The following is a 24,914-nucleotide window of genomic DNA, read 5'->3' as shown; positions in this document are numbered from 1 at the left end:
GGGAAGACTTTGGGCTTGGAGTCTCTGATATGAGAACTTCTCCAATCTGACTGCTAATGTCCTATACACATTTCTGGTGGGAATGGCTGTAGATTTGGCACCTTTCAGAAGTCCATCTGCAATATCAGAGCCCGCTGAATCTGGATTTTCAGAGGAGCTCTGATACGTGTGATTGCTGTGATGTTGCCACTGACCATGGGTGCTCCAAGCCCAAGTGTGTGAGTTGCTAAGCAGAGGTCTGAGTTGCAGCTTGGAACTTTTATGACTCAAGTCCACCCTAGATAAGGTGTTTCTTGATGGAGGAGGTGAGGGAAGAACGTTATGTGCAATGGATTACAAAATCTTAGTATTACAGAGTACAGATCTTTCTGCAACAAGTCTCATGGTTGCAAAATCAGAAATTGCTGAGGCTCTGCCTAAGACCTATTTTAAGGTCTCTTGGTCTGTTCACAGTAGGTCAAAATAACTGGTGTCTTTTCACTCCTGTTGTAAGATTAGTGTGACTCTGGGAATGCTTTGTAACTTTTGTTGATGCACAGAAATGAAATAAAACTTTGACTGCTAAGCTCTCAAGAAAAAATAATGCCAGAAATGCTGCTTGTTTAGTATTCCAGGTTTTACTTGCAATGCAAGGAGTTAGGCTACTTAAACTAAGTCTGGTAGGTAGTGAGAGAAAGAATAAAATTTTCTTAGTGCAAAGGAGAAAATTTTTCTTTAAACTGAGAAATAGAATTTATCAGCTGTTAAGCTTTAAAATCGTCACTCTCCTTGTCTTTCAAACCCTGGCACTTCTGCAGAAGGTGCATTAAGGAATATCCTGCTGCTTTCTGCTACTTTCTCCAGAAATTGTTTTTGTAGGGGAGGCTTTCTGGATTTTGAGTGCCATCTTGTGGTGCGTTCTAAGCACCTAAGGAAAGGTAACCCCCCTTTTCTCTACTAACCTGTGAGGATTTGCTTAGTGCAGAGATGTACCCAGTCGGATTTACCATGGAAAAATAGTCATTGTTTAGAGAGATCTGCATTTTTTCAGGTTGTGCTTAGCAGCAGAGATTGCTACTTTGTACCTAAACTTCTCATCAGTTCATTTTAATTACTTCAATGTGAGGCACATGAAATGACCCCTGAAAATGTGACAGACCATGTCACATTTTGTCACATGTGTCACAGCAAACCGGTGGCTGTGTTAATATACTGCCTTGTCTTCTCTCAGGAGATGTAGCTTGTAATGCATGGTAATATGTAAGGAATTAAAGAAAAATCTGATAGCAAACTACATGTAAACTGAAGTTCTATTCATTTCAAAACTGTTTTCGTTTCATTGCTGTCAAATTGGTATCAGTGGAGAAGCTTAAATCTTCTGGTTTAAATGACAACAGAAAATTTTCAGTGACTAATCCAAGCTGTGAAATTTTTCCTTTAAATAAATCTCTACATAAAATGATACCCCACTTAAAATATCAAACAATTATTTGCATTGAAAGTAGTTTGGAAGATTTTTCTGCCTTGTGTTTACTGGGTGACCATGGATTGCTAGAACCTGTTTATTTACTAGAGCAGGGCTAAAACCAAAAAGAATGTTTTGAACTTTTTTAGTCACAAAGATTGACCCCCAGAATTATAGCTTATTTGAACATGTGTACAAGTACAGGTTGCTTAAAGGATGAATAAAGGAGTTGCAGTAAATTATTTGGTTCAGAAATTTTCTGGAGTAAGCAAGATGTTTATTGGTTTGGTATTTTGCTTGTTAGTTAGGGTTTTTTTATTATTATTGTGAGCTCATTTGTAGCAAATAAATAAAATTAGCTAACATACCACATATTCAAAAGAAAAATAAAATACTCTGAGAGGAAAACCTCTTTTGTGTCCCCTAATGGAGGCTGCACGATTACGAGCGAGCTGACGCAACTCTGTGGCCCATTAGTATCAAAGGTTACTAATACAACTAACAAAACCCATGTGGACAGCTGATCTCTGCTGCTGATTGAGGCAAAAGTTAATGAAGCAGATTAATGCAGTCTCTGTGTGCGGGGACAGAATGAAACCAAAAGATTTACTGATGTTCAATACAGTAAGGAAACGTCAATCTAGAAAGAGACGCTTCACAATGAAGAAAATTTAATAAAACCACTCAAACAAACAAACAAACAAATTAAAAGAAACAACCCGGTCTGATGAGATGTTGCTAGAAACAAAAGTATCATGGCAAAATGGGTATGGCCACAGAATGCTGGTCATTATCTTATTGTTTGTCAGTGACAGTTAAAAAAAAAAAAACAAGAAAAAGACATGGTAGCTAGATTACTCAGTTAAAAAATCCCCCAAACTCTTAAATACTTAAATTCTTAATTCTTGATTTTGATCTACTTGCTTTACCCAGTATTACCTAGTATGATTTTGTTGGAGCACAACTTACTCCCAGTTCAAGCACATGCTTCATGGTAGATCTCTTCAGTTTTCCTCGCAAGCAGATGTCATAACTATTAACTTTAAACACAGTTTAGTGGCATCTCGGTGAAGACAGCTGAAGAGAAAAGGAGCCTTTAAGTGCCTCCCTTGCCTGGGCACTGCTTACACGTCCCCACCTGTGTTTCTTTTTTGACACTTTCTGCACCTTCCTCTGGACAAGCACCAGACTGGAACATTGTGTTTTCTTCATGGAAGTGCTGTTAGTCCCAGAGGAACAAAAACATACCTAGTTCTCACCTATAAAAATAAGCAGAAGAGCTTCCAGGATTGCAAAATGTTAATTACCAAGTGGGGTATTGGCATGTTGTTTGTGCTCTGTAGTGATGCAAAAGAGTGAAAAGCTATGTTTAATTTCTGAATACACATTTTGCAAATGGATTAATTTATCAGAGAATAATTAGAATCTGTCGAGAAGTCATGAAGACTGAAAGCTTTTGAAACAGAACAGACATCTGAATTTCATTTCTTGTATGTTGTTTTCATTTTTTGTCAGTATAAAAGACAAATTAAGTGAGTGCTGTTGACGTACTTGAAGCTGATAGCATCTTCAGATTGTGTTGCTGACGTTCTTTTGTGGGTTTGGTGGGTTTAGTGAGGTTATTCAGAACATGGGGCTTTGTAGCCATGTTCAAGCAAAGCCCAACAAAACCTCCTGCAAGAAAATCTTTTTAAAAATACCAATTTTTAACCTTTATTTGGAGAGATTTTTGCCCCCTTTAAAAGTACATGATTTAATGTAATGCTTTCTTCACTGTATTTACAAAAATTGCTTCTGTTTGAATGACTCTAAAGGAAAAAATATTTTGGAGGATTTAGGCTAGATTTGCTTTTGTATGTTGAAGTGAATGGGAGCAGGAAAGCAGTGTCACCATTGAATTTTAATGTGTATGTTGAATGATTTATAAGCAATCCAAAAATATTTAAATAAGGCCATATTATTCTGTCATCATGATGTCTCTGTTGCATGCAGTTTCTTTAAACTCTCCTTTAGGGATTTTTCTGGGTAGCATTAACTGAGAATGTGGTCCAAATTACATATGAAAAAACAAAGGGAGAAACATTTCCTATTGCATCACATAATCAAACTTTATGCCACTGCTGTTTTTCAAAATTAACACATCACCTTGTGTTAATTACTTTGAACCATTAATTACCATTAATACATTACTTTTTTATTAATCTTTTCTTTTCTCCTTTTTTTTTTAAATCTACAGATGATACTATGGGATTGGGATTTGAAGCAATGGTACAAGCCCTATTACCAGGTCAGTATATTATGAATTTAATTGTCTTTTTTTTTTTTTTTTTGTGAAATGAGATTGAGTACAGATTTCAAAACTGTTCCAACTGTCAAATTTCAGTTCTTCTGTTGATGATGCATTTGTTTCTTTTTTCTCTCTGTCTCTTATATTGTAGTAAACTCTTCTTGTTCCTGTTCAGAGAATTGTGCAAAAGTAAAATGAATCACTTTTGTTTGGACAAATTTTTTATAACTTCTTTCAGTAGAATCAGGGCTAATAAAAATTATGAGGTTGTGGAAATTGTACCTCTATAAGGGGCTCTAACATTTTGCCAAAATTTGTTGATATTGTTGGAAGACAAAGAATAAGAAGTTTAATGCTGAGACAAAGTAATGAAAATAGAGATTTAAAAATTGCCAACACATATTTCTCAAATAGAGAAAAGGAAGCTGAAAGCTAATGTTGAATTGTGATTTACTTTTTATTGTGTGAGAAAAACCCGCAGCCACTGCTGTCTGAATGTCTATATATATATATATATATATATATTCTTTAAAATAAATTTTGTTGCCTTGATTTTTTTAAAATTTATTTTTGTTAAATTTGCAATGCATGAGATACTTGAAACAAAGAACACCATGAGGTGTTTTGACGTGTTAATAGTTTGCAGCATTTCCATCTATTCCAGAGTGCTGGCAGTGGGAGCGGAGTCGATCTCTCGGCGCTGAACGAGGCTCGGAACCTGCTCACGGAGCTCCTGAGTGACCCATGCCTCCCACCACACGTGGTCTCCTCCCTTCGAAGCATTAACAGCCTCATTGGTGCTTTCTCAGGAGCGTGCAGGCCAAAGGCCAGCCCATTCACACCCTTTCCTGGTTTCTTCCCCTGTCCTGAAATTGAGGATCCTGCTGAAAAAGATCGGAAGCTGCTCAAGGTCTCATGGCTTTTATTTGCGTTTGCGTGTGTGTGTTGTACTTAAAAAAAAATAGATAAGGGAAAATTCATCTAGAAGGAATGCCCCTGTATGCATAGCAGGTTCTCTAGTGAGTACCTGTGGACAATGTTTAAGGTCAAAAGGGAGTAACTGTGAAAACACATTGAATGAAATGGAGATAGGTACTAAAATGCAGATTCAGGTGGTTGATGGGTACACAGTACAAGCAATGGTCTGCACCCCATCCACAACATTCCTCAATATAACAGCAAATATAAACTGAAGGCGTTATAGTCTCATGATATGGGACAAACAAGGCTGTTCTTGGTTCTTCTGCAGTCTTTATCCAGCCATTACTGTCAGTGTGGTTTTTTCATTGGCCTTTTTCCCTGAGAAATTTACTCTTCTGGACAGCCAACCAGCCGTCATACAGAAGCAAATTAGCTGTGTAAAAGGAAAAACATCCCTTCTTTTTCTTCAGCAAATCACTTTATGAGACCATTGTGACTTCCCCATTACTCAAGGTTAATAGGTGAAAGCAAGAGTGTAGTTACTATAGAAATGCTAAGGAATGTGATGGGAAAAAAAATTACAATATAGAAACTCAACTGCACCAGAGCTAGTAATCCCAGCCCAGTATTGACAGCTTGAGGCTGTTTATTGTGGAGGCTGCTCTGGGACATGCCCTGGCCTTGTTTACATTTCCAGGAAGAGGGCAACTTGACCCAAACTGATCATCTGGTTGGCTTAGTATTTTGGAGCCTGATTCAGCCAGTGAAATGTCTGTTGGGAGTCCTATTTTTGGGGGGGAAAAACTCAGTGTCTACAGGTTACTCTGTGGAAGATCCAGCAGAACCACTGCAGTATGAAATTCCTTGTAATGTCACAATGGGTACCTGCAGAAATCAGTTGGGCAGGGATCACAGTCATTCAGCATGTTTTTCTTTCTTTGTGGATTTCTTTAAAAGCTGCTAAGGATTGGCATACCCTTTTATTTAAAAAAAATTTTATAGCTGGCCAACATAGTGTGAAATTAAAAATATTCATTGCTGGAGACCAATTATAAAGAGTATGCAAGATTGAAATAGTATGGATTTTCACAACTGCTCTCTTACTTCCTAAAAAGTAACTTTTCCTCAAGTTTTGGACATTTTCTGTATAGAAATTTGCCTAGTACTTGGCACAATCATTCAATAATTCTTTGGCTTTGGTATGTTTAAGAGTAAGCCCAAATATTTCTCCCTATGTATGTTACTGCAAGAGAAAGATTTCTTTTGCTTTTAAAAAACAGGTGAGAAAAAATTCCAGGTTAAATCACAGCAAAGAAATTGTTATGAATGTATTTTTTCAAAATGGGTGATTTTGAAAGGTTCCCACTCTCTCTTTCCCTGACTTGGAATATAAAAGGTCTCCTCCATATCTTTTTGCTGTGGATTATGTACATCTTTATTTCTCTTCCCTGAGTGGCTTCAAAAGTGTGTTCAGTTATAATTTTCAAGTTGATTAGGGGGTCATCAAGTTGATTAGAGGTTTGAAGCACCTCTCCTCCAAAGAATGTTTGAGAGAACTGTGATTGTTCAGCCTGGGGAAGAGAAGGCTTTGGGGTGACCTAATTGTGGTCTTCCAGTACCTGAAGGGAGCCTGTAGGAAAGGTGGAGAGGGATTATTTACACAAGGGTGTAGTGACAGGACAGGGGGGAATGGCTTCCAACTGAAAGAGGGCAGGGTTAGATTGGATATTAGGCCAGGCTGGATGGGGTTGTGTGCAATCTGGTCTAGGGAAAGGTGTCCCTGTCCACAGCAGGGTGGTTTGGAACTTCAGGATCTTTAAGGTCCCTTCCAACACAGACCATTCCATGATTCAATGGTGAGCTGTCTGTTCTCCTCTATAGGAAAGGAATTAAAAACAGGGAAAAGAATGTGAATGAAACTGGGCTTCACACCTTGGGCTAGTCATAACTGCTTGCCTAAAGCTAACCCTTCCCTGTGGGTTTCTTCGAAGTGTGAGCTGCCCAGAATTAAGAAAAAAAATAGACAAAAAACATTGCAAGGCTACTCTGCAACAAAAACACTTTCCACTTCCATCAGGACCTTCCCTAGAACTGTCCCCAGATCACCCAGTGTATGCCAGTAGAATGCTTGCCAGATGGGTGGGTTTCTGCTGTTATTGACAGTCATGATTTTAACAGATTTCACAGTCAAGGCAGGTAAAAGTTGTCTAGGCAAACCCCTGAGTGTGCACATCTCTTATCTCCTGGCCTTGTTGCCCTCGGGAGTCCCCCACCTGGAGTAAGAGACCATACCTGTGGTAAGGTACCACATCAGCTGTTTCACTATAAAAATTAGCAACAAATAGCCCTTACAAACCATAAATAAAATGTTAACATCTGCTTTTACTTCCATGGATTTTAACCACAGTCAAATTACTCGACAGGGATTAAGTAGCAGGAGCAGCCTGCCAACCCCACAGCTGAGACGATCCTCAGGAGTTTCTGGCTTGTCATCTATGGAATCAACATCATCCAGATGGGAAAGGAGTAGCATTAGCAAGAGACCCCATCAGGAATATAACACACCAAGGTAAGCCCTGAACAGCATTTTAAGGGCAATAACAATGCTGGAACTTGGCAGCTGAAGGATTGGATGTAAAGTCTTGTGAATTAAGTCTCCAAATTCTGCATAAACTGGAAAAGTTAATTATGTACTATGCTGTGAAACTCAGGTTGATCTTAAGTAGAAATCAGGTTGTTCTGAGGTTAAATAGTGTGCTCTGTCATAGTAAGTAGGACTTGATATAAGCTTGAGTAGGAAATGAAAATGGTTGCAAAGAAAACTAATTTAGTCTCTAAACTTGTACTGACTGCCTCCTTCTTTTTATTTAATACATGTATCACTTGCCAACCTTCATATACCCATGCATAATTAAAAAGGTGAAACAAGTTTCTTGTGGTTGGTAGCCACTGTTGTGTTACAATGTTTATTATTCCTCCAGTCATCAAGCAAGGTGTAAGATACATTAAGGTAGTTATCTGTTCTCTACTTAGTAAATATGGTGCAAAGAGAGCTTTTATTTCCAGAATTTAGATAACATTCTGAATTAGGATTAAGACAAATTATTTTTTTCCTTTTTGTATACTGTTGTATATTAGTGAAAATTCACAGATTTAATTTTATTTAAATGTATAAATGAGTATGCCTTTGCTTCTGAAATCTGTAAATATGTGGGTGTTTTTGCTTTTCTTGTTTTGTGAAGTTTGTTTGTTTGGGTTGTTGTTTGGTTGGTTTTTTTTTTCTTTAAGAGGTTCTACATAGGTCATAAGAAGATTATAACATGCATTTTAAAAAAATAAAATGTGAGTTATGCTGATAACTGGTAATTATTAGTAGTAGATGGGAATTTATATATACATGTCCAAGAATTTACTTACCAGTATTATACTTAATATTAAAGTGAGCCACTTGAATAATTTGACCCTTTCAGTAGTTTTTCCCCCTTGAATAAAAGATGATCTTTAAGTTTTTACATTGTAAAACTTAATTGTGGTTTGTGTGTGAATTACAATTGAAGCAGTAGCAGTCATTAAAAGATTATATTTTCATGCTGACCTGGTTGCTGGTGTCCAGATGAACCTCCCCAGTTGTACCCACTGGAAATGACCAGGGACCAGAGAAATTGCTTTAACCTTAGCAACCGTGGGATTTCAATTTGAGGCTCAGCCCTCCTGCGGCAGTTTCAGTGTACATTTACAGAGGGTTTCCTCACTTTCCTTACTATTCAAAAGCAGCTCTTGGGAACTTCTGTTCTATTTGTATGCAGATTTTTGATTTGGTTTCTCATTCAAACAAAGCTCAAAACGCGAAGTTCTTCCTCATGTTGAGGTGAAGCTTCTCATGTTTTATTTTATGGCCATTGCTCCTCCTCCTCTTGCTGGGCACCACTGAAAAGAGTCTGGCACCATCCTCTGAGCCCTTCTGTGAGGTATTTATGTACATTGATGAGTTCCCCTCCCAGCCTTCTCTCAACTAACCAAGCCTTATATGCTCCAGATCCCTCATCATCTTTATGGCCTCCACTGGACCCTTTCCAGTAGCTGGAGATACACAGAAATAAATACACGTTTATTCTTGAATTCATTTTTCATATTCATGTATTTAAACTGGTGATGGGATATCAAGTATTATTTCTGCATTGAACTTTTTTTTTGCCATAGGCTTAATAAAGATTAAATCTGTTTTGGTAAATACTATTTTCCTCTCCTGAAGAAAAATAGTTTTACATTAACTATTTTCACTTTGAAGTAAACACATACAGTTATTTTTAATTGTACATGACGCTTTTGTTCCCTAAAGGAAATAAAATTTTAAATGATGTATTGAAATTTCGTCCCTGGAACAGCAGATGGCAGGATTGAGCAATCGACTTTTAAGGACTTGGCCGCAGAAGCAAAACACATTTTGATGTCAAAAACAGCTTCAGTTTTAAGTTTATAATAAACAAAACACCTAATTGAATATTTATGTGGCAAAGTTTATGTGGCTGTGTAAGGTTTTAATTGTATTTCCAAAGTGATCAATCTTCATATCTGTTAGGAAACAGCCTGCTTCGAATGTTCAAGGAAAGTAGCATGTTAGAAAGTAAAACCTATCACACGTAATCTGAGAATATTTACTGCATCATTTTAGGACTGTGTTAAGTTTTTTGTTGTGTTCAATCAGTACACAGCAGTTTTTATTTCATGTAATTGACATATATTTTCTGGCTGGTTTTGAATTTGGCAGCTTTGTAATATTTTTCTTAAATGGTGGTGGACCTGTCGCAGGGCAGTGTAGCTATTTTAAAAGCATTTTATTTAATGAAAGAGGAAGAGAAACTAAGAAACAAAGAAAAACCCCAATCCTTACTGTTTTCTTTTCAGCCAAGGATCTCACTCAAATGGGTCTTTCGGTGCAAACTTGCTGACAATACCAAAGCAAAGATCATCCTCTGTGACCTTGACTCATCACATGGCCCCCAGACGAGCAGGTAGGATCATGCCATTTGTACAGTAACAGGATGGCACATCGCGGGTTGTTTCATGTAAACACAGCACTGGAATAACTTCAGCATGGCCCTCGGTGTTTAAATCCTCTCTTTGTAAACAGCAACGACTTTATTGTCATCTGGACCCCATGTCATGTTTGTTTTGGAAGGTGCTTCTCCTGGCCTGAGTCCCGTGGGTTCACCAAGCCATGGATCTGTCTCCAGCGGGGCTTTCAGCAGCTGGTCACCTGTGGAGTTTCCTGACACTGCTGATTTCCTCACAAAACCAAGCATTAATATACACAAGCCTCCAGGACACACACCTAGCTCTCCAGATTTTCAGCAGCCAGTTAAAACACCTCTAGGTTATATGTGTAGCAGGTACTGTAAACTCTGTTATAATTTCAGTCGCTTCATATGGGTTGAAAAGAATGCAATTAAAATAAAAACAGAAACAAACAAACAAGAAAAAAATCCCAACCAAAAACAAAAAAGAAAAATCAAGACCTGTGCCCCTACTAGGATTGAAAAAGGGCATAAATCTCATAATAATTTATAATAATAATTTATAATAATAATTTATAACTGTGTTATCCAGGGGAGAATAAAGAATGCTGAACGTATGTATGTATGTCACTGCTTTGACGCTGCCCATCCTTCTCAGCAGCTGTTTTTGTAGAGGAACAATATTCTGTGGAATTTTAGAAAAGGAGGGTTTCTTGCTTGGGAATTGGGTTTCTGTGTTTCTGAATACTTTCTTAGTTATGAGCTCTACTTTAATAAGTCTAAGTCTGGGGGAGGTGGTGATTGGTTATTATCTAAATGCAGACTAAATCTATGTATGCCAAATTTAGGGAAAAATACTCAGGTCAGTTGTTGCAGGAACCTTTACAAGCCTTTTTTAAAAAAAAAGTAATCTGCAGATATTTTTCAGTAGAAGACAGCAGTAGAAAAAGAAGAAAGTTACTGAATGTTGTAAATATTTTTCATGTATTCTGTAAGCTGTGGACGTCAGATACTCAAGCCTGTTCCAATACCAGAACCAGACTTTGCAGAACACAGAGACAGAAAATCAGGTGGGATTCCAAAATAGAAAAATACTTGATATCAAATTACTGCTTTTTTTTAAGCCAGTTAAATTAAAATTTCACTATTTCTACGTAACTTTTTCCTATATTTTAACCTGTATGTATTTTAATATGTATGTATTTTACTTTGTTTTGTGTTTTAGAATAATCAAAATAAGACAAAATATTTCTTGCTTCATAGTAAAGATTTTAAAAGAGGCTTCCACTAATACCTTTTTAGTTCTGTACTCCATGTATCAAACAAGTGCTCTATCAATTAAGTTAAACTAATCACTGAACCATTTTTTTCAAATAAAAGCCATGCTTTTAGCTTTTCTTAATCTTCAAATAGGTTTTCTCTAATAAATTTTGTCCTTTATGATATTTTTTGCGTATTTCTTAAATGAAATGGTTTACAAACAAGCTATTACTTGTATTTCTGTGAAAAATCTGTATGATCAGTTAAAATTATTAGACAGTAATAATTTTCAAATAATTTACTGATTTAGTATTTCTCTGTGTGTTTTCTTTAAGCTGAAATTGCAAGTGCTAATGTCTCCAAAGAATCTTTCCACCATACAGAGAAGAGGAAAGATGAAAAGAAGGAATTGATCGATCAAACACAAAATACACTGCTTGTAAGCATGTAATTGCCAAAAAAAACCCCTGCAATAACTTTTCTCAATCCCCTATTTCTTTATCATTTCTAACTTGCTGTGAAGAGGCTTTTATGTTGCTAAAATAGTAATTTCTAAAGGGTTATGGTGCATGGTTGGAATTCAAATTTTTGTTTAACAATTGTTTATCTTGCATAAATGTCACTAGCAAATGACAGGAAAGCTTGTGGTTGTATTGATTTTGTTGATCAATATTGATTTGTGTAGATTTAATGTTGAGAGGGTATGCTCAAACACTGGCTAATATTTTCTTTTGAAACATCATGAAAGATGCAGCAGTTGTAGTGAGACTTAGAAATGAATGTTCAATACAGTGCTAGTAACATTTTGGGTTTATATATCAGGTGTTTTTAAAACTTGTCCAATTAACCTATTCTTAAAGCTCAGTAAATCTGGTTTTAGCCAATGCATATTTCTGCTTTATTTTATTAACTCATCTTGTCTAAAAATAAATAAGAAGGAAAATTTAGCACCATCTCAGCCCCAGAATCTGCTGCCCGAAACAGGAAAACTCAAGCCTTTAAGTGTGCTATTTGTGATATTGATTTATGATTTTCTCATAGCTATAGTTGCAGCACCATTCAATAAATTCACTAATGATTTACCATTTTCAAGGCTTTTTTTGCCAACACAACTGATAAATTAATTTTCATTGTTATTTTAGAGATGATAAAGTATCTTAATCTCATACAGGTGGAACAGAGTTCTACATTAGAAACAATGTTATTAGACCATGATTCACTAATGGAGAAGATGAACAATTGGAATTTCCAAGTTTTTGACCTTGTAAAAGAAATGGGAGATCAGTCTGGAAGGATCCTCAGCCAGGTTTGTTGTCCTTTATTGTGTGAGGGAGGGTAGGTAAAGCTATCCTGTATTTAAACCATGAAGACGTTTTGCAGTCAACATTCGTGTGAATACTTGAAATTACATTTATATGAATATCTTCAAAAGCAGAACTATGACTTCTCATGTACTCCATGTCATTGTAAACCATAAAAAATGGTTTATCTACAGAGAACATGCTCCAGCTTTTCTGAATTTTCTTCTCAGTATAAATATGTTAGACTCACACTGACTAGGTTTTGCCATAATCTGCCATTTCCTGTGCAGAATTACCTCCTGCTTTCAGAATTACTACTCTGTTTGACAACCATTGCTTTCTTTCTTAATTTCAGTAAAATATTTCTGCCCCACCTGTGGGGAAAGAGAAGTGATCCTTTAGGCAGCCTTTTGCCTCCTACAAACAGTGGGGTTTTTTCCATGCTGCTTTCTGCATGTAGTATCCCTTTTATCTCTTTCTGATTTATTTCCGTGCAGTTTCATGTTTGCTGAAGCCAATCCTGCAGGCAGGTGCAGGAGTAGGATTCTGTTTGCTCTTCCCCAGCTTCTCCCATTCATCAAGGTCATCTGGAAGCTTCTGTCTCCTTCTTTAGAGTGGATTTAGCAATGATGGAGCTTCTGATCTGACCGCTAAACAGTTTTATTTCCAGTGTCTAAGTTTTCCACCCTGGAGTGATGTCCCCTAATTTTGCAGCTCCTGTTCCTCTGAGCACCTCCCACACTTCAGAACTTCTTGTTCCTCTCCTGTGTTTAGGAAAAAGTTATAAAAATGACTAGCAGTGATTTGTTTTAATTTTTTTTTCAATATTTGCAGCTTTGGATGGGGGGGATTAGGCTTCGAAGTACACTAAGTTCTGTATGTAAACCATAATATATGGTTTATATACATATATGGAAGTTCTGAGTACCTTTTTGAAATACTTATTCATTTACCAGCTAGTTTTGTTAAAAACATTCAAGAGAAATCATAATAAATACTTTGACTTTGCTGAAGTCTCAAAAACAACCTGGGGAGCTGGTGTTGTTTGTTTTTCTTTGTTTTGTTTTATTATTAGTTATAATTAAATAATTTGAAGTTTTGAATGATAAGTCTGAATATAAACTTCTTTTTAGGTCACTAATGGAATAAAATATGGCTTATTTAGCTATCTGAAACATGTTGGGGTATATTATTACTAATTAGTTGTGCACAGAATTATCAGTAATGAAATAAAAGCTTTTATTATTCTTTGAGAGGATCATAAAAATCCACTTTTTTGTGCTAAAAATTTATTAACTATATCTCTATGATATTAGCATTCCAATGATCTTTAGTGGAATTTCAGTGATTTCCATGTCTACTGGCAAGTAAAATTTTAAAAACAAGAATATTTTTAAAGTTGAAAAAGCAGAACATGCATCAGTATGTCTTTCAGATTTAACTTAATTTTAATCTTTTTTTAGGTTACTTATGCCTTGTTTCAAGACACTGGCTTGTTTGAAATTTTCAAAATCCCCACTCAAGAATTTATGAATTACTTCTGTGCACTGGAAAACGGCTACCGGGATATTCCCTGTAAGTACTCCCTGTTTTTTTTGAATTTTGATATCAGTGGGTCTCTTTTGCTCTGGGAATTTGTATTTCTGGACATCTTAGTGTGTTTTTAGTGAATACACTTGACAGAGCTTAGAATGGGTCTAGAGAATTGCAGGACAAAGTGGGTGGAATCTAAAAGTGAATTTGTTAATTTGGAGTTTGAAGAAAATCTTAAAGAATTTGAATTAGTGATTGAATTAAACACACTGGAGTCAATGGGAGAATAGTTGCTGATTTAACAGAAATTTGGGTGAGGTCCTTAACAAAATGAGAAGAAAATAGAGAATTTTGATGGTGGTTATTCACCTTGCTGTGCAAGGCAGCCAAATTTATTGGAAAACAAAACAAAAACCACACTTACCCACTCCACAGATGTTTGCCCAGCCCGGGTGCTTGTAGGTATCAGATTGCAGGCCATGCTTGCTTCTCACCATTATTGATTTAAAAGGCCATTTAATCCCTTCCTGAGGCCCAGGTAGGATGAAGTGTACACAGATACTGTTTGTTTATCTAACTGCCTTCTTAAAAATGTTCAGTGATACATATACCTACCACTAACATCTGAAATTCAATTTTTCCTTTTAGATTTAATCAAAATCTCACTTATAATACATCTTGTACTTTTTTTGCTGTTTTTATTATTCCTTTTGATGCTATTTCAGGTAACAATTTTTTAATTGTGTCTTGCTGATTTTCAGATCACAATCGTATCCATGCCACGGATGTTCTCCATGCAGTGTGGTACCTGACCACACGGCCCATTCCTGGATTTCAGCAAATCCGTAATGAGCACATCATGGAGAGTGAAATAGGTGTGTATTCACACAGGTTATTTTTGTTTTGCTGAAGAATATTAAAATGAAACTACAGCAAGTAAAACAAATTACTCTGGAAGAAAATATTGAATTGTTCTTATGACTCACTTTTTTTTTTTTTTTGTACTTTAATATAAGGCAGTAGAAAAAATCACAAAGCACACACCGTTCAGAAATATCATACAATTGACTTTTAGAAAAATTAGTAGATGAGTAATGGTTAGTTTGTTAGCCAAGAAAACTGGTTCACTTAATAAATTTTCTCTGCTGAATGAAACCTCTATATTCTGCCACAGTCAGGGTATTTTTAGCATTTGAAATACATTAGGCTAATATTTCTTAACTTTATTGGAAAGTTAAATAGACCAAAGAAAAAATACCAAAGTATTTAACTTAATTGAAGTTCTCCTTAATGGCTTTAGTATAAAAATTAATATTTTAGAATTTTCAGTTAGGTATCACATGCAGACTTTCAAACTCTGAAGTGACCACCCCAAGAATAACTGCATAAGAGCATCCCTGAAAAGGAAATAATACCTCCAAATTCAAATGTTATGTGAAGTTACTTATAGTGAAGCTTGCTTTTGTGTTGTCTGTGACTTCATAGAACAAACTTTTAAATTTAGAATTTGTAATTTTTTACCTAATTGTATCCTATAAATTAAGGATAAAAAAAAGATTTAAACATAGACTTTGATGCTAAATGTTTTTTATTTCAGAAAAATTAAAATCAGGCACTCTCCAAGAGCTCCGTTTTATATGTGTAGTAGAAAAAGATAAAACACAAGACATGTGGCTGTTAAAGGGCTGAGATTTTCCCTTTTTTCCATGTTTGTCCCTATCTATCAATTGCACCCTATTGCCTTTTCTTTCTCCGAGTGGTAAATGGGTTGGGACTGGAGACTTAACTGGAGAAAAGTGATAACAATAATTTTATTCTCCTCTACAAAAAAAAAAAAAAAAAGAAAAAAAAAGAAAAATTAAAATAAGAAATTATAATCTTATTGCTTGGAAGCTCTTCCAGTATAAATATTTTCAGGCTTTTAATCCTTGCTTATTCTATTAAGGCAAGGGAGTTCCTTTGATATTATGCATTGATAAAATAAATGATATTTCTTTTCCTTTTTTTTCAAAGTAGTGACTTTGTCCATGGGAAAGATGATAATAAAACTGTGAATCTTCTTATCATGCAAATATCTCTGAATTAATGGAATTCATTCCTTTTGCAGTAGTTTTCACTGCCCCCCTCCAGGTTTTCCTGTAAGGAAATGGGCAAATTATGGAAATACTAAGGAAGGTGTTGATTAATCTTTTCTTGGACAAATTCAGGTTGAAGACAAACAGTAGAATGCTCTGTTAGTGCTACAAATTTGCAACTCAATAGCACTTCAACTTTTCTTCAAAATTGTTTGTTTATCTATTAAAATTATAATTAATTTTTCTCATTTAAAATAAGTCTTTGACCACTTCAGCTTCATGATAGCAACAGTGTTTGCAACAGTGTCTGGCTGTTTATACACATTTATAATGCATTACAAATATGAATGAAATGCTGTTCTAAAAAATATTCTGGTATTGTACTTTGAATTTTTATTTTTTTTTAGATGAAGCCAGTGGTATTGCCCCAGTTCAAGTCAGCTACACTTCTTCAAAAAGCTGTCCTATTACTGATGACAGTTATGGCTGCCTGGCATCCAACATTCCTGCTTTGGAGCTGATGGCTTTGTATGTAGCAGCTGCCATGCACGACTATGACCACCCTGGACGTACCAATGCTTTTCTAGTGGCCACAAATGCACCTCAGGTAGGAACCTCTTCACACAGAAAATCACTTCTTTCTGTCTGAAATCAGTATAAAGAATTTTTTCTGTTGCATATCTCTAAAGTTGTTTGGGATTGAGGAATTTAAGGCTCATTTTAAGAAATGGGGAAATTAATGTGTACTATGCTTGAGTAATATTTTTATTTTTCTTTCCTGTTAAATTCTGATGCGTTTTGTATGTACTGGTTGTGTATGCATGCAGAAACAACTTTCAATTTGCAAAATTGAAAATAACAACATAAACTAGTGCAGGAAAAAGGATTATTTCATACAGAGCTGGCCCTAGGTCTGTCTGATCCACTATGATGGCTACTTGGATCTCTTAGTAAGTTACAGACAAGAAACTTAAATAATAGTAACAACAACAACTGGTACAGCTTGCTAGGAGATAAAGACTTTGAAAATGAACTTTCCAATCAGTTTTCAACAACTCTTTATTACAAAGGGAGTTTAGTATGTAGGCACTTATGTATTTCTGCTGAAAGCATCATACAAGAAGGAACAAAACCAAACTACAGAGGCATCCATCACCAAGTCTCAAAAGTACAAGCATTTTTCAAAAAATTGCAAAAAGCTTTGACAAAATGAAGTTTTTTTTCAGGTTATTTTTAATCTATCTTGAATTAATTATTTTGTAGTGTGTTTTTATAAACATGGAAGCTGTGAGTAAAATTTGCCACTGTTTTTATATTTCAGTTAGCTCATTTATAGTTTTAGCATTAAACATAGCCCTTTGAAAACTAGTGATAATTTGCACCATTTTCCATTATCACATAGGAATGTGTTTTGGAGTCCTTTTACTAGAGGGGTTTTAAATTTTTTTTTGTTTATTTCTTTGTTTTTGTTGGGGTTTTTGTTGTTTTTATTTTTCCAACACAATTAAAAAACAAAGGAATTAAAACAAGGAATAAAAACCAAGGAATTAAAAACAAATACTTCAATTTTTTTTCTTGTTTTCTATTTTACATCACTGTGACATAAAACACACACTGCTCCACACATACTGTGCAAAGTGTTATGTAGTTTTTGTGTGTGTGCCTAGAGTCTGAATGTAGCTGTCACTAAAACATCATTGAGGATGTTTAAAGGAAAAAAGAACATTGCTAATTGTTACATTTGGGGGGGGGGGGGTTTCCCTCATCTGTCATTTTTGTGTCACTTTAATGCCAAAACTAGAAGACAAAACATATTTTTTTTTAAAAATTTTTACCTAGTGTTGTTTCTGACTAACCCTGAAAATTCAGAATATTTAATGATAACTTTAAAAGTTCCCTGTGTAATTTACGAGTCTTTGGTTGTTTTTTTTTCCCCTGTAGGCTGTTCTTTACAATGACAGATCAGTCCTAGAAAATCACCATGCTGCATCTGCCTGGAATCTTTTCCTATCACGACCAGAATACAACTTTTTATCGAACCTTGATCACGTGGAATTCAAGCGCTTTCGTTTCTTAGTGATTGAAGCAATCCTTGCCACAGACCTCAAGAAGCATTTTGATTTCCTTGCAGAATTTAATGCCAAGGTTTGTTCCACTTTAATGTCTGCGCTGATCTGATCTTGATGTACTGATTTTATCACTGCTTCTCAGTAATTGTTAGTTTTAATTACTTGCATTTAAAGTTTTATATTATTTAAATTTAAGCTATTAAAATGCAAATCGAATGTTGTCTTTATATAAACCAGCTGTAGATGGTTTGTAGGTTGCCTAATAAACCCATGGCTGAATAATTTGAACTGGATGTCTGTGCCTACCCCAGGTGAATGACATGAACAGCAATGGCATAGAATGGAGCAATGAGAACGATCGCCTGCTGGCCTGTCAAATATGCATCAAACTGGCTGATATCAATGGCCCAGCCAAAATCAGAGACCTGCATCTGAAATGGACTGAAGGCATTGTCAATGAATTTTATGAGCAGGTGGGTATGGAAAAAGCAATTTTCTCTTTTTAATGATGAGCAGATAATATTTTGTTTTACCAGTGGTTTAGTTAAATTCAGCTTTATTCCTTGTTTTAAATCTTCAGGTAAGGTATTTCTATCTTCTCATTCTGAATTCTGAAATTTATTTTCACAGGTAGCTTACTAGCATGATCTTTTAGTTTTTAATAATTGTCTTAGAAATCAAGTCAGTATTCTCCATTTTTCAGATATTAGAGGATTTTTGAGGGGGAGAGCTTCTTTCCTTAGGTTGACTTCTTCCACTTTCAGAAGTTGAGTTCACAGATGTGTTTCTAGGTGAAAGAATATGTTCAAAATCCATAAGACTGAAAATGTGTGTTCAGCTCTAAAGCTCTCAGGTCCATGGAAGTGCTGAGACAAGTAATTATAACTCAGATTTTTCGATGAGAAAGTGTTCAACGTTTTTCTTCTCCAGTTTATAGAATGGTGGGGAAAAAATCCAACGCAAAACAGCAAAGCAAACCGCTTCACTCCGGATGTTACAGCTCATTTCATTCTCCTGTGCCATTACCAGCATGCCTTGTTATGGCTGATTTCTCTGCCACTTTCTCTGTTCATCAGCTCAGCAGTTGGAGTTGAGTCTCTGCCTGCTCTGAAGCCATCCTGTAAAGGCAGAGCAACAGCAGCTCCAGTATAGAACTAGTTCTCCATCCAGACACAAGCAAAGATGGAGGGAGGATTATGGACTGTGCAAATCTGAGCCATAATGTGCCTTTATTTTAAATTGGCCTAATTACACTTTCATGCACGTAGTCTGTACAATTATTCTCCCCAGTAAAAACATACAAACCATGTGGTGGTTCATGGAATCACAGAATATCCTGAATTGGAAGGGACCACAGGGCTCATCAAAGCCTAACTCCTAGCCCCTTCACAGGATATCCCAAAAATTACACCCCGTGCCTGAGAGCATTGTCCAAAAGCTTCTTGAGCTCTGTCAGGCTGGTGCTGTGAGGACTGCCCTGGGCAGCTGTTCCAGTGCCCAGCCACCCTCTGGGTGAAGAACCTTTTCCTAATATCCAGCCTAAACCTCTCCTGGCACAGTTTTATGCCATTCCATTAGGTGCTGTCACTGCTCACTGGGGAGAAGAGAGCAGTGCCTTTCCATGCGCTTCCCCTCGTGAGGAAGCTGGAGGTTACTCAGTCAGTTCATCAAAAATAACTTTTAAAATAAGAATTTAAAGCCAATTTTGTGAGAAATTCTGATAAGTTTTTTCATTTCTTTTTCAGGGTGATGAGGAAGCAAGTCTTGGATTACCTATAAGCCCCTTCATGGATCGTTCTTCTCCCCAGCTGGCGAAACTGCAGGAATCTTTCATCACTCACATAGTTGGCCCCCTTTGTAATTCCTACAATGCAGCTGGGTTGCTTCCAGGGCAGTGGGTTGATGAAGAGGAGGAGGATGCAGAAAGCACTGAAGATGATGATGGTGCACAGTTAGAGAGTGATGATGAAGAGATGGAAGATGATCTTATTTTAAGTAAGTTTCTGTGTTTCAGTTGGTGCTTAGTTGTCTTTCAGTAGCTTCAGATGTAGCAGTGGCAGCTGAAATTGTGCAGTACAAATCTTGTAGATTTTGCTATTATACTGCTTCATAAATTTTCCTCTTCTAACAAAAATTTTGTTGCTACTAGGAGACTTGCAATTTAAACCAGAGCTTTGTTGATATCCCTTGCCATGCCACTGTTTAAATATTTAGAATAATCACCCATGTTCCTCGCTAAAATTTACATCTCGCTTGCAATGTGCCATTGGTTTTGTACGTGTAAAATACAATTACTCAAAATGTCAAGCAATCCAATATGCTTGTAATTTTACAGAAGCTCAAAGAAAAAAAGGTAGACGAATATTTTGCCCGCTAATACACCACCTCAGTGAAAATCACAAAATATGGAAGAAAGTGATTGAAGAGGAAGAGAAAAACAAAACAGAAGGAGCCAAACTGCTGACTGAAATCTCATCTTTACCTCAACCAGATGACATTCAGGTTATTGAGGAAGCTGATGAAGATGATGAACGACAGCTAGGAGAAGAGAAGACTTGCTAAGGGAGCTCCAGTGGTGTCCAGTGTGATGACAGCGTATGTTTTTTTTCCACTGTGCTGACTTCAGCCTGACACAGCTCACACACATAAAATCGAAAGGCCTTAATACTGTGAGAGGATTCTTTTTGCTCTGGTGGAATCCCACTCCTATGCACTTTCGCCACACAGAACTTGATTCAGAGATTGAGTATTGTATACCCTGATGCAAAGTTCTTTATGCCTTAGTTGGTATAAAATATCCTGATATAATGCTGCCTTGCTGAATATGGAACTCTTCTTTTCCTTGAGGTACCTGCAGTTTTTAAAAAACATTCAGTGACTTTGATTACCAAAGTGGCAAGAACTTTTCGCTAACAAGGAACCGCGGGATGAATCCTAATGTTGTCTTGAGTTGCTTATTTCATGTTGTTTTTGAACATGAATGAGGAAAAAAAAGTCTGTGCCTACATGAAAACTATGTTACTGCTGCAGTGCAAGCCTGTTGTGGGGTGTCTACTTAGTGCAGTAGTGTGCTTCATGTAGTCATCTCAGAGCAACTGTTCAAGGACTGTGACATAAATGCTGAATCCTGATATTTGTGGTTTAAAAAGAGGAGAGAAAATCCAGGTGCATCTATTTCTGATGCTTTTTATTATTGTGCATAATCTGATGTTTTATTTTTGCAGAAAATATTCAGGTTTGCAGTGGATGTTCATGATATTTCATTGAATACAAGGCCATTCTCATCTGTTGCCTTGCTGTTTTGTGGTAGAACATTAAAAACCTGTTCAGCTACTTAAATTATGAAGGAATTTTATTATTTTAGTCATAAGTAATGTTGTATTTCCTGCCCTTACTCAGGTTCACTTTAAAAACAAGTCAACCACATCACAGATTTTTATCTTGCACCCATTTCCCATATTAAATTTTAAGGAAATAAGATCATATCTCATTTATTCTTTGTATGTAAAGCTTTAGGAGAATTAAAGATTTTTTTTTAAATACATTAACTACTGTTGCAAAGTGGCTATTTTAATTTGCCCCACACATATTTTCCATCACAGACACAGCTTTTATTGCCTTCAAGTTTGATGTACATCCTGAAATACACATATGGAAACCAGAAGGTGGAAACTTTGTGTAAAGCCTGATACAAGATAAAAATCATTGTACTGTACCACATTTGAGATTGTTGAGTTTTAAAATAACAAACTTACACATTCCACCCCAATGTATTTTTAGAAACACTACCATTGCAGGTCTAATTTGTAAACAAACAAAAAATCATAAATTAGGCTACAGGTAAGCAAGCCACAGATAAGCCTAGTTTTAAAAGTGCTCCTTTTAGTACTGAACCTTTAAATGCTGTGTAGTTGAACTGAATAAAACCCAAATGCACGTGTGCTATTTCTAAATGTGTCTCAGCATATTTGTGTTTGCATCAATTGACTTGGAAAAAAAAAGATAACCTTGTGTAAACTGTATTACAGTATTTTACACAGATTTTCATTCTGCTGTTTCATTGGCCAGTTTAAATAACTGAAAGGTTTTGGGGTATTTTTTTCTTTTTGCTTTTTCACTAATAAGCCTTTTGTTGGTGCACTTAAAAGACCACTGAAATGTGCTTTTGCTATATCTTCAGTGCCAAATTCCCCTTTGCTGCCATTATCACTATCACTGCAGGTTTTTTGTAACATGAGCAGTGTTAAACCAGATATTTCTGTCATTAATAAAATGTTGCACTATTGAAGCTGGCACTTACTGATCATACACCTGTATTTGACATTTCTTTGGTAAGATATTTTTCTTACACATAATGTGAAGACTAGAAAAATTCTGATTCTTTCAGCTTGCTGTATTCTCAGCATTTTGTGTTTAGATAGTGTTTGTGTATGTAAAATATAATTTTAATATTGTTTAATATCATTTTGCTGTCTGAAAAATTATACTAATTAGTTTGTCTAAAGTTACTGTTCTGTTATTTTACATTACAAGTTTCCATTTTCAGTTTCCCTCAAAATGTCATTATTTAAAAACTAACAAAAGTATAACAAAGTAAAAAATAAGATTTTATCTTTTACTATAGCATTGGCAGGACTTACATGTGGTGACATATATAAGTGTGGTTTGCCATCAACTTTCTTATCTCAGGTTTCTCTTAAACTCTAGGAATACTGAAGCAATTTTAAAATCCAGTAACAAGAAGCAAACCTCAGGGTTTAATAAACTGCAATTCTAATATGTATTTCCAATTAGATATTTACAATAGATTGCTTCAAAGATACATTTAATTATGAATGTGTTCTAAATCTGCTTTAAAGTGCCTTTTTTAAATGTGAGCACAGTATGTGACTAATTGTTACTCTTAGAGCAAAGGGAAAAGACTGGAAAAAAGTCAACAAAGGCTGGTTTGGGGAATGTTTGCAGGAGTGGATGTGGCTATAACTGAAGGTGTCTTAATTATTTCAAAAATGGTAATGGAGGATCCTCTGAATGTTGATTGAGCTGTTGTCCAAAATACCATCTCTCCATATAAGGCATATCACCCTTAAATCTGTGATCACACTTCAGTAATTCACAGCTACCAGGGGATGCTGAGTAGTGCTCAAAACCACACAAAGGAACATATTTAAAACACTTTCTAATGCAACACTACCTCTTTTTGACTTTTCCTTTTTTTTTTTTTCCCAAGAAGTGGACCAAATTAGCCTACACTAAAATTTATACCATGCAGAAATACAACTTTCATGTATAATATTCTAAGGTTTGAGTTGTCTCCCATCTTCTGATTGCCTTCTTTTCCTTGTGTTGGATTACTTGCACCCATGCACACAGAACTAGACCTACCAAGTTTCCTATAAGGACAAAGTTCTTTCTGTGCTTTCTGGAGTCCTCTGGATGTGAAGGAGGTGCTAAACCAGTCATAATGAATAACTTGGAACCTCTTCCTGTGCATTCTTCCTCCATAACAAGGTTAAACGGTGATTGTAAAGTTCAAAATGAAAGGAATGGTTTAGCATTGCTTAAGGTAAGTCCAGACTAACAAAGTTTGTGTAAGAGTTCATTTGCTCTGTGCACAGAACCATTTCTTTGTATTAGCATCCAGTTTTCACTACAACCAGGAGCAGGTGAATCAGCAAAAGGAGTTAGCAGAATTCAAGGGCTCAAAGTTTTGGTGCTTACTCCTGGTGTGGATGTAGCTGAATCTTGGCTTCTGGATCCTTTGAAAGCACAGACAGCGTTTGAGGTAATCCAGAGTGTGTTATTGCTCATAGAGTTGTGGGGTCCCCCTCAGTGGAGATACTGCAGAAGCACCTGGACACAATCCTGTGCCATGTGCTCTGGGATGGCCCTGCTGGAGCAGGGAGGTTGGAGCAGATGACCCCTGTGGTCCCTCCCTGACCCATCCTGTGATTCTCTGTGGCACCTACACTCACATGGCAGCACTTCCCCTTTTGTCCAAAAAAACATCTGAGATGTGCAGAATTGTAAGTGTCTCATACACTGGTGAGTGTGAGAGCAGGAATTCCAGCCTGAGACATGTTTTGGACTAAAAGAATGGAATTAGCTTGGATAATGAGAACTAGAAAGAAGAGGTAAGGATGGCAGAGACACACAAATATACTAAAGATGCTCAGAAGAGAGACACTGTTTATTGTCTCAGGCCAGTTTGTGTACAAAATATTATAGAAACAATATGTCTTTATCAAATTAGAATACTTGGATTTTTAGAAATGAAATTAAAATAGTAATGGAAATAATGATGCACTTATCACATCTTTAGCTGAGATACAAGTTTTAAGAAATTGATCCCTCAGTGGCCAATAAATATTAGATGAGAGAAAACAAATATACAAAGTTGATTAAATGAGGTACTAGAAGTATGATCAAGACAGTATTTATTTTGCCTTTTTTCTTCCAGCTCTCTTCAGAATTGTGTCTCTGGACAATGTGCTGCTTCAGCCATGTCTATGTTAAGGCAAATGAGGTAATGAATTACTTTCACTTTTCCAGTGAGGAATTTTCCTTTCAATATCTTCTGAAGTAAGTCTTTAACTTGCTATAAAATTATACTATGGATTCTCAGAGATGAAGCTGACAAAAAAGTACCATTTTTAACTGCACTCTATCTGATATTAGTTTAATAGGGCTATAAGCAATTAGTTTATTTGTCCTCTGCTTAATGAGAAGGATTAACACATTTTTAGAGGAAAGAGGAAAGAAAACTGATGGACTAAGCTGCTACAGGATAAACGTTCCACTGCACTTGCTTTAGGCTAGGTATGTAAATGATTTACATTTACTTGGTTCTGTGTGACACTTCAGACACCCTTCAAAAAGGGCACAGCACAACCAGAAACGTTTGACAGGAAGGTTTCTTTTGGAATCTGTACACCATGAGTCATCTTCTGATTTCTGGACTTCCAGAGGAGGCAGCTGCTGGTGTCTGGGTAGGTTCAGGTTCTGCTAC

General features: G+C 36.1%; 1 protein-coding gene across 2 annotated transcripts in view; it reads left to right on the top strand.

Moving 5' to 3' along the window:
* The window catches only part of PDE3B (phosphodiesterase 3B), an 83,774-nt gene extending 62,329 nt beyond the window's left edge, over positions 1–21,445 (top strand). The window contains exons 2-16 of one of the 2 annotated variants that reach the window (XM_064425412.1): positions 3,681–3,731; positions 4,396–4,641; positions 7,076–7,221; positions 9,558–9,664; positions 9,784–10,042; positions 10,664–10,737; positions 11,263–11,366; positions 12,099–12,233; positions 13,692–13,803; positions 14,523–14,636; positions 16,244–16,443; positions 17,778–17,981; positions 18,217–18,378; positions 19,651–19,900; positions 20,241–21,445. In XM_064425412.1, coding sequence (XP_064281482.1) covers positions 3,681–3,731; positions 4,396–4,641; positions 7,076–7,221; positions 9,558–9,664; positions 9,784–10,042; positions 10,664–10,737; positions 11,263–11,366; positions 12,099–12,233; positions 13,692–13,803; positions 14,523–14,636; positions 16,244–16,443; positions 17,778–17,981; positions 18,217–18,378; positions 19,651–19,900; positions 20,241–20,467 — 2,391 coding nt within the window. In that variant the 3' untranslated portion in view covers positions 20,468–21,445. The remainder of the gene's footprint in view (positions 1–3,680; positions 3,732–4,395; positions 4,642–7,075; positions 7,222–9,557; positions 9,665–9,783; positions 10,043–10,663; positions 10,738–11,262; positions 11,367–12,098; positions 12,234–13,691; positions 13,804–14,522; positions 14,637–16,243; positions 16,444–17,777; positions 17,982–18,216; positions 18,379–19,650; positions 19,901–20,240) is intronic. The other variant, XM_064425413.1, reaches the window with a different exon arrangement.
* The last annotated feature ends 3,469 nt before the right edge of the window (positions 21,446–24,914 follow it).

This window comes from Passer domesticus, chromosome 6 (genome assembly GCF_036417665.1).
Source record: "Passer domesticus isolate bPasDom1 chromosome 6, bPasDom1.hap1, whole genome shotgun sequence".
NCBI classification, from domain to species: domain Eukaryota; kingdom Metazoa; phylum Chordata; class Aves; order Passeriformes; family Passeridae; genus Passer; species Passer domesticus.
The sequence above is the reverse complement of the archived record's forward strand: the minus strand, read 5'-3'. Positions and strand labels throughout refer to the sequence as shown.